This window comes from Agrilus planipennis, unplaced genomic scaffold, assembly GCF_000699045.2.
Source record: "Agrilus planipennis isolate EAB-ADULT unplaced genomic scaffold, Apla_2.0 scaffold40, whole genome shotgun sequence".
In the NCBI taxonomy this organism is placed as follows: Eukaryota; Metazoa; Arthropoda; class Insecta; order Coleoptera; family Buprestidae; genus Agrilus; species Agrilus planipennis.
Window position 1 is genome coordinate 1614155 of NW_020438938.1, and position 10829 is coordinate 1624983.

Consider the following 10829-nt stretch of genomic DNA (forward strand, 5'->3'; position numbering starts at 1 on the left):
ACGTATTTTCATGGATATGTTTAAACTATTGTCCAGGAAAGAGAAAAATACTTTAATAAAGTTAAAACAAATTCACTTAAAACTCATCAAACATTTCTAACCCATTTCGTAGGACCCATCGTCCACGCTTCACAACCATATAGACTCCATGTTTCAAACGTGTATCTTATATAATTGTTTTCGTATTTCCGAATTGACCAATCTTGAGCCCAAAAGTGACTTTCCTTTATATACAATCACCTGACCCAACGCTATTCGTTTTTTATATCTCTAGTGCTTTTCCGTCTTCAGTTAACTATCTAACCCCCAAATATCGATAATCAGCTACTTTTTCTGGTTTATCGTCTTCTATTTTTATATTAATTTTGGTCCTATTTTTATTACCCTTACGTATCAACACTTTTGTTTTATTTGGGTCATAATATGAAATATTATTTTGTTGATTAAATTCTTATTCAAAATTATTGGTATTATTACACGTATTTATTACGAATTTATTATTACGTTATAATTAATAACTGTCATAAACTTGAAAACTACTAATCGAAACAGAAGTTTTTAACTACTTGTTTTATCATGATTGAGAGTTTTTACACGTTCCACGGCGGATTTTTCCCCTAATAACTGCAACATAAACTGTCCTCTGTGAAAGCACAAAAACAAATAAAGAAGAAGTTTTACGACTGCCGATGGTGTAATAAAAAAATCTTTTGTTATATCGAAGCCACTGCGACGATGAACAAACAATTTATCTATTAATAGGAAATATTGTTAAACCGAACGTTGAATTTCATAGTTGATTTGGTTTGTTCTTTATTGAACTATCTAATGGAAATTAATATGTATATGAGTGTTACAGCACAAAGAGGTTCACTTAATAATGAGACTGGACAGGTCTTTTGACGTCAAGACAATTATATTACTAATTATTTAAATTGGTACTTCATAGAAATGGAAAAACTGATATGAATAACATATGGCCCTTTCAGATCTTTACACAGAAAAATACAAAACTGAGAAATAGTTATACTTCGTTTAGTTTCTCTAACGATGTGACCTTCAGTATGACCGGCGCAAAGTAGAAAAGAACAGCACTAGGCTAAAAAAGGAAGGAGACAACTCTCGTCCAAACTCTTAACCGGTGAGGAGCGTATAATCCGTACAGTACTGCACGGAAAAATTGACCATTTTATCCACTACAATTGCATTGCTCAAATGTGCTGTTATTGGTACCATTTACTACTGAAAATATCAACGAGATGTTTATTTATATTTGAAGACATATTAAAGGCTTTAACGCTTGTTTTCGACTCGCACTACTATTCATGATTGAACAAAACTTTTGGCAGGTACTGTATGAAAAAGTATGTTTAATGAACAAGAGTCGAGAGTATAATGAGCTTTTTTCTCCCTTCCTACAATTTTGCCAGCACACATCCAAGACATTGGAAGGGGCACATCGCTAGAGAAAGTAAACGAAGAGACATCTATAAGAATTTCAGATACTTAACAACAATTATAAATTACAATAATTAATACATTGACTCTAAGTGATAAATCATTTTAATACACTTTAAACAAAACAAAAGAAGAAAGTAAAGATTGATGAATGAGGTGGGGTATTCATCTTTCTTGCCATTAGTCTAAATATTTTTCTTCGTATAAAATTCTACGTAATCCAGCTGAAATTCACTTTTAAAACATTTTCGAGGAACTTAAGTTGAGTATTTCCGTCTCGCGTCTTGCGGTAACTTTTCTCCTGAGGCCCTTTTGCGAAGTATTAGAAACACTCTTTAATTTCTTGATGTAACAAGAACTGGTCGTCTAGCTGAATTCAAACGAGCAACTCGAGCTTATGTTCACGGTTACATATTATAATAGTTGCAGGATTAGTTTTCCATGAATTTTAAAGAAATTATCCATCCATTAGTTAATTGCCTAAGTGCATGTAAAAAGAACTGGTAGGTACTAGTAATCATACTACACTGCTCGAAGTTTGTTTTTAACGTTTTAAAATACCACTTCAATGATCACCTTGATTAACATATTCTAAAGAATTCTGAAAGTCCAAAAAATACGTTTTTAATTTTTATTTTCGATTAAGGCGTTTTCTTCTAGACATATTAAAAATGATAATGATAATAATAATGGATAGTGGTCTAATCGACGGTTTAAACTGTCTCCATTTAATACCGTAAAAAAAAAATGGTGGCGAGAATCATGTTGGAGGGTAAATGTCGGAATCCACCGGGGAACACTTTTTAGAAAACTTGACTGAAGGAAAAAAGGTCAAACATTTTGTGAAAATTGCGTTTTAAAAAAAAAAGTGAAACCCTAAAAGCTGACCAAAACTGTTCCTTATAGACCCTTCTCCAAAGACTAATTGACATGTGTATCACAAGAAGAATTAATTTAATAACGAAAGAGCAAGGAAGTGAATTAATTTTTAAGAAACATCTACGTCCTGATGGTTTACATTACTTAACGAAAAGAAAAAAACTAGTTAAAGATTTTAATCGTTTTTTTAGGGATAATTGAGAAGCAAACATATGAATATAATATTTATTTAATTAAAAGCAGTCAAAAGGGGTGAAATATTATTTATTTGTATCGCTTTTTTGGTCGAAAGCTTTATCAAGGTGGATTATTAAGTTAATTCATTACATCAGATGGATGATATGGAAAAATAAAGAACAAAGGTATTGAGAGGTGAAGGATGAAGATTTTGACAGTTCAGAGAAACAGGCGATATTTATCAGCTAGAAGTGGCTGAAATAATGTATTTTCGATCTAAACAAAAAATTCCGATAAACAAATGAGTGCCTAATTTCTGTGTTCGGTTAATATTTTGCCTTACCCGTATGTAGTTGTGAGTGGTATCAAATGAAAGGTATAGTACTTGCATTATTGCTTGACTGTGTTTGCTGATAGTATTTTGACATGAAAACAATGAGAGAGCTGCTGAGGTGCTCACTTTTGCGAATACATTAGAAAGGTATTATCAATGTAAAACTAATATATAAACTAATCGTTTATTTCTAAGGTGTTTGGTCCTGCGCGTTGTTGTGATTTACAATCCTTACAACGGGGTATATTAGTGGATAGGTAAATAAAACTCATTCTGAATAGTTAATCGAGGGGTCCAACCCCTTCATACACAAGTGAACCGCTGTGTTCAGGAGAAAGGCGAGCACATTTTAACGGATCTTTAATTAAGTGAAAGTAATTTATTTTTGTGCTTCGGAATATTCAAAAGTATGAGCGCAGGAAGTTTAGTATTCCGGATGCGGAGTTTCAAAGCTTATTGTCAGCAAGAACTGCTAAAACTCCAATTAATTGCGATCCATTAGTCTACTTATGCTCCCGGTCCTCCTTCAGCTCTTGGCGACTTTTGATGAATACAAATCAGATGGTGCCAGTGTTAAGTTCTTTACGCTAATTTCGTGCTTTGAAAAAACTTTTTCATTATCACATCCAGTTAGACGAGAATAGAATTGCTCAAATTAACTGACAATAACGTTTCTTGAACTCGTTACTTATTTACAACAGCATTTCTATTTCTGATTAATCGTAAGTAAGGCTTATTTTCGCTGTATTGCACAATACACTAGCATGCATTTGTTATATACTTCATTTACTTTCTCTAGCGATGTGCCCCTTCCAATGTCTTTGATGCGCGCTGGCAAAATCGTAGGTAGGGAGAAAAAAGTTCATTATACTCTCGATTGTTGTTCATTTAACATACTTTTTCATACAGTACCTGCCAAACGTTTGGTTCAATCATGAATAGTCGTGCGAGTCGAAAACTAGCGTAAAAACCTTTAATATGTCTTCAAATATAAATAAACATCTCGTTGATATTTTCAATAGTAATTGGTACCAATAACAGCACATTTGAGCAATACAATTGTAGTGGATGAAATGGTCAATTTTTCCGTGCAGTACTGTACGGATTATACGCCCCTCACCGGTTAAGAGTTTGGCCGAGAGTTGTCTCCTTCCTTTTCTGACCTAGTGCTGTTCTTTTCTACTCTGCGCCGGTCAAACTGAAGGTCACATCACTACAGAAAGTAAACGAAGTATACCTAATGTATTTTCACACTAGAAACGAAAAATAATATGATATACTTTATGTTTTCAATTAGTTTATACATGCAATTGATCAGGAAAATATATGTAGTTAACATCAGAAAACACATTAATTATTTGTGTAAATGTTTCAGATGTATTATACACCAGTTGCTAGTTATGAACGGCTTTCCCATTGCGGACCCCATGGGCGCTAGATTGAGATAAGCTCAATAAGGCTATAGTGGCCAGCTACCCCGGTCTCCTTTGAAAAATGTAACGGGCGAGACTACCTTTGCAAACCTTTATCATTCATTTTTTACTAAGTTTTCGACTTTTTCTCATGGCATTTAGTGGGATCGGTCGCAGAGATGCCATCGGGTATGAAGGTTCGACACCAGTATAGTTGGGACGAACAAAATTGTAAAATCCATAGTAAATTATCTGTGAGAATGGACGTATCTTTTTTCTTGTTTCCACTTGTTAAATTTGGAAATGCTTCATGAGTAGTACAGACAAAGTGAGGAGAGATAACCGACTAATAGGAAGCGGTGCAGCGGTTAGGGATTGTTTAGGTACGTAAAACATCAGGACCGGCTGCCTGGTTGGAATTATATCTTTGCGTTCCTAAATTTCAGAAAATGTTCACCTTTCTTTAAAGCCCGATGCTGACAACAAGCTCAAATTTTGTTTGACCGCATCTCTTTCTGTTGCACATAAATCGATGTAATGTTATCCCTTTTTCCTTATTAGTGTCCGCTGCAATTCCTATTTGACATCTCTTTTCTAAGCAGTAAAACAGTCGCATTTACTTTCTTCTTTCAACTTACTAAATAGGCTAGAGCTGTTGCTGCAGAACGCCTACTTTTACACACGTCAGACGTTGTAGAAAAAATCGTAAACATAGAAAAGAGATGTCATGTAGGAATTGCAGCGGACACTAATAAAGAAAAAGGAATAACATTAAACCGATTAATGTGTAACTGCTGTACCGCTTACTATTACTCGGTTGTCTCTTTTCACTTTGTCTGTATTATTCATGAAGCATTTCCTAAATTAATAAAGGCGTGTTCAAAATGTAACAAATGACTACAGTTCTCAAGTGGAAACAATTATGGAAATATGCCAATTTTAATCGTCTCTACTATACCTTTAGTATAGTACCACAGTGGCCTCAAAACCTGATTCGTGCCTTGCACGTCAACCCTAAACATAGTAGGGATGTTCTATTAAATACTATCATGAAAGAGTGACAATGCAATTTAGAGTTTTTGAAGCGGGGGTGTTAGGCTTTATTCAATATATTTTGAGAGTTCGTTGAGTTAGTTTAGGACAGTTGTCAGAAAGATATTTTTGGATAGATGACATTCGTGAACGTTTTGCCCCACTTGTATAGTAGAAGAACGTTTGGCGTTTTATGTTTCGACAACAATGTAAGCTCGTTCGAGTTTTTGTTTCATTTCCCTTTTTCTTCGGGTTTCCTTTATAGAGTTGGAATGTCTTCCCGACGGCGCAGCAACGGTTAAGATTTTAGAAACGAGAACGGAACTTTAAAGGCACAAAAAACTTGGGAGGAATATTCGAGGCAGCAGGAAACAAATCGGGCAGCGCAGGAATTTTATAAACATAAATTCGTTCGGGTTCTCTCTCATACATTTTGTCGACTTTACATAAATTTGCAGTCAAGTTAAGATGTTGATTTAAGTGACTCTCTTTTGTCGTTGTCTGTGCACTCAAATTTGCATTCATACATAAAACATAAAAACCCACTGCATTGTAATCCAAGTTGGCGTTTTTATTAAGTATTATTCGGCCAGTCTTTTATTGACCGAACGACCGACCGACCTTATTGCATTTTATTGCATCCTTTCTCTTCAATATTAATTAAAACACGTACGAATTTACAGCGGGTTACTTTTTTATAACGTCATCGAACATACAAAGTACGAGATGGTTAAAGGTTATGTTCAATCAGGCGAAAAAGGCTGTTACGAGCTCCAAGTGCACCTCTAACCCGACCAGTGCACTTTTACTACATTATATTTACAGCTGCTCATTCTCATTTCTGTTTTCATACAAAACTACAACTTCACTTGGAAAAAAGTAGCTCTGTTTTGTTAAGAAAATTCAACGATAACACTGCGAATGTTTTACTTGAATTTTTTTAAACTACCTGTACAACAAATCAGCCAACCATTATCGAGGTACTTTGCTTAAAGTCATCACCATAAGGTCGTCAATCCTAAGATTGGTTGAACACGCACCTGAGTTAATCATCGCATTTCCTCAAAATTACAACAACCGACATTCTTAACTATTTGCGAACAGTAACCTAATCTAGGTCTACCTCTACTCCTCTTAACTCCTGTTTATGCCTCTAATATGTCTCTGCGCTATCCTCTGCTTTATATTCCTGCTACTCCTTTTATCCTAACTTATCTGACTTCCTAGACACCTAAAATCAGTCACAATTTTTCGTTTCCTATCTTTCTATTCGCTCTTTCCCTACTTTTTTCTTCCCTTCTATACAGGTATTTTTGTTTTAGTTTTATTTATTTTTATATAATACTGTTTTGTGAATACCGCTTCCATTTTATTTAAAGCTATCTCTAACTCCTCCTTGCTAGATGCTAATACTGCTATATCATCTGCAAATCTAAGCATACTAATCCTTTGCACCTGTATATCTATCCCTACAGTTGTACTTCTTTAATGATGTTGTTGGCGTCTTGAAAAGTAGCGGTGATAGTATGCATCCCTGTCTGACTCCCTTCCTAATATTTACTTCTCTATATTGTAGCTCCAGCTCTGTATATAACTGCATGTTCGCCTGTTGCTCCGGATTTGTTATTTCCGAAAATTATAATGTGATTGGCATTAAAAACACGCTCACCTACAACGAAATTTCCTTTCCGAGGCTTTGTGACAGCCCAATCACATACTGTGTTAATACTTATCATTTTATCGTAATTTAAAAACTTGGAAATTGCACGGTACACTATAGGAACTACGATAAATTTTCCCTAATCGGCGCCATGTTTTTGGGCTCCTCCCATTTGACGGATCCCAATAGACTTATTAATTAATTACTTTAGTATTTACTTAGTATTACATGGCCGTTTACATTTTTACTTCCCAATCATTACGAAATAAAGTATGTACAATTACTTTGCATTGAAAATAAATAAAAACGCTTTATAAATTGAGGAGTGGTTTTTGCAAGTAATTGACAAAAGTGCAATTTTCGATTTAAGGCGTTTGAATAAAATTGTATAGCAAAAGGTGGTGTTACCTGCTGTTACAACTTGAAAGACGCAAGGGGATCGTTGGTGGCCGATAGCATTTTCTCCCCAGCAGGAGAGAGTTCCGTAGTCCATGTCGGATATGGGTGTGTAGTTGAGTCGTGAGGTTGCATGTTCGCTTGTAAACCTCGTGGCTGGCACTTCTGTTTGATCACCAGAATTATTGAATGTCCAGTGAAAGGTCACAATGTTTGGATTAGCGTCCAGTTCACATTTTAAAAGCACCGTCTCCTGCTTTAAAGCACCATAAAGCTCCTCTTTTTCTTGTTTACATATCGGAGAATCTGTAAAAACAATAACGCGTCAACATCATTAACTCAAAAATCAACTTTTCATATTACTATTTCCTTATACAATTATTAAACTATACTTATTACAAATTCGGCTGCCAGTTTTTAAAAAAATCAATTTACTAGCGACTATTGAGTTGCCTTTTTAACTAGCTTCAACAGGATCTTTTAAGTTTTTGGGAGAAAATGAGTGGCAATTATCCAGCGAGCAAAATAACAGGTTGGATTAAACTGGACAGAATCTTATTGGCGCAATTATTAATATTTATTTATNTCATATCATGGATCATGGAATATATTTACATTCGCTTTTCGACTATCTAAATATTTGTATTAGACACATCAGTTAACTGTTTTGTTTTTGTAGTTTTCATTTTTTTCTTCTGCAAGATACTATTCAAAATATAAAAGCCCCATTTACCTCCTTCTCTATATCCATACAAAATATCTATCAAACAAATAAAATTAAAATTTTCTTTTGAAAAATGAAACCATTCCATCTATTTATGGTTTATGGTGTAGTTGTTACTTTTAAAAATAAAATTGTTTTGTATTTAGTGGCAAGTAGAGTAAGATCAAGAACAAGACTGTATCAGGATTAGTATTGGTCTCGTACAAATTTTTCTATTAACCCATACAATAATTGTCTTAAATGCTGAAATTTTTTGTTATTTATGCGAGCTTGTCATGAATTTTAAAGAAAATAGTGTCGGTAGTTGTTAGAGTTGTGAAAACCCGAGAACTTACCCTATTTTCTATTCTATTTACCGAAAGGATAAAATCTCCTCGATGATCTTTCGATATACTCGTCCGTTTGCCTGTAGGCAACATTTCGTCATCTCAGCAATTAACAATGTGAACAGTTTAAAATATTACACAACTGCAGACTACAATTATCCTATTATTCACACAACTGATCGAAAAGCATGATAAGGATTCAGTTAAGCTAAATCACCCTATAAAAATAAATCAAACGGAGCTTCCACACAATAAAATTAGTTAGACATGTCTCTATAACTGATTATGATGTTTTTATGTAGAAATTTTAATTTCAATGTTTAATTTATCCAATTAAATAATGCGTTGGTGTATTGACATCAACTGTATTGACTTTTTATATATTTTTTTTACAAATCAGCATTAAACGCAAAATAATTAATGGTGCAATGGAAAATGTGTTGGCATTGAAATTAATTCTTATGCTAGCTGTGTAAGAAACTAATTTTTGATCCCCAGAAACAGAGTTTATTCAATCAAATGACGACAAATCACAAATCTGTTGTTATTATCATTCCTACTGTAGGTATCTATGACGTGTTACGTTCCTTTTCTACTTAATATGATATATTTTCGCTAATGTGAAATAGAACCTAATAAAGTGCTGTTCAAGTAAGTCCATTTCGGATCATAATTACCAGCCGAAAAATCTAATTCACCCTCAAGACTACCGAGCTGGGGCCAACATCCAACTTTTCGAAGCGAAACAAAGTTTTCTGTGATCAATTTCGTTGTAGCACGCGGGAATACACGCCCACAACATTTGTCAGGGGCTTCGCAAGTGCTAGGGAGCCGGACGTTAACAAAGCATTTACACCAATACCGTATTTATTACAAGGGTAGCTAAACGCATTTGCTACCAGTGGCGTAGCATGATGGGGAGGCAGAGGGGACCATGGGCCCCGGGGCGGCGAAAAAGTAAAAAATATTTTTCAAGTATTAGATAGAATCAGGTCCGTCTTGCAATAATTTTAGATGCCCCAATTTCTTAGTATTTGTACCAATTTTTAATATTTGTATCATGTAAGAAGCATTACCGTCTAGACTCGTAAAAGTTCCAAGATATTTGTGTTGTTAAAAATCTGTAAAAAGCATCTATCCTGTATCTAGACATAAAAACAGCATTTTTTCATAGTCAAAATAGCAAACGCTAGAAGTCGAATGGTCAGACCCTAACGGTTCACTCTATGATAGGGACAGGTACCTTCGATTACATCCGCAAAATGATGCACAAACCTTAATACATTACAAAAGTTTGGAAAGAATACATATACTCCTAGCGAAAATTAAATACTGACGATCAAGATCAAGGTCGTGATGGCTATTTGAAGAACAGAAACCTTTACAATTCTTCATAAATCCTGAGATGAATCCTCAAAATAAATCCGTTTGCTATTCTGAATTATGTAAGTAAATGAAGTAAGTTTTGTGAGACCTTTGCAAATATACATGCTTAATTTTGCGTTTGTTCCTATTAAATATGGTAAATTAACACATTTTGAATTGAAATTAATTATGTTGTTGTAATTTACAAACCTTGTGTCATATATGAAGATTGGAAAAACTTTGGCGGTTGTTGTAGAACAAACAAAAAAGCTCAAAACCCCAACGCCAAAACACGACACTGTAGTTGTTCGAAGCACTTTTCGGTAACAAAGTTACCTTCTTCAGGGACTGAAGTAAACTAAGAGTGTCGTGTTTTGGCGTTGGGGTTTTGAGCTTTTCAGTTTGTTCTTGTGTCATATGGAAAAAAGTTTTAGTAATTTTAACCCCCTTGTCAGCAAAGGTAAGCAAATCTCTTACCCCCTCCACCCCCATGTTTACGCAAACATTGGTACCTTCATATTGTTTTCAAATCTTTTTGACGTAATCATAAAACAACTCATGACAGCGAATCAGTTATTTGGGGGAATCCCTGAAGGTGCATTTTGCTTTCGAACATACACCAACCTACCAAATCATAAAAATAAATAAATAAATATTACTAATATAATCACCAACCAGGTCCCGTCCCTATACCATAAAAAATATACAAGGAAATAGGAAGGCTTCGTCCCGGGTGGCAGAAATTTACACTACGCCACTGTTTGCTGCATAATATATAAGTTGTAACTGGTCTTGATTAAAATGATACACGGATAGAGATAATATACAAAAGAGGATTGGATTTTTTCAAGTGTCAAATTTCCTTAAATTTTTTGACGTGATAACGTCTTAAAATTCGATGGAGCCGACTGCACGCACGAAAAAACATGACTCATGCGGCGTTACGTCGCTCTGAGGCGTTCCATTTAAGGCTTGAAGTGCAAGCGAGAGCGCGGAACGAGCGACAAAGAGGCACAATCGGCCTCCGCGTTCGGCAGCGTTCGACATCTGTCTCTCTCCTACTTGA

The 10829-nt window shown here is 34.8% G+C and overlaps 1 protein-coding gene across 3 annotated transcripts in view; it reads right to left on the reverse strand.

The window, feature by feature from the left end:
- LOC108735393 (titin) overlaps nucleotides 1-10829 on the reverse strand; it is a 74010-nt gene that overhangs the window by 6166 nt on the left and 57015 nt on the right. For all 3 annotated transcript variants that reach the window (XM_018467336.1, XM_018467337.1, XM_018467335.1), the window contains exon 9: nucleotides 7361-7654. In XM_018467336.1, the coding sequence (XP_018322838.1) occupies nucleotides 7361-7654 (294 nt within the window). The remainder of the gene's footprint in view (nucleotides 1-7360; nucleotides 7655-10829) is intronic.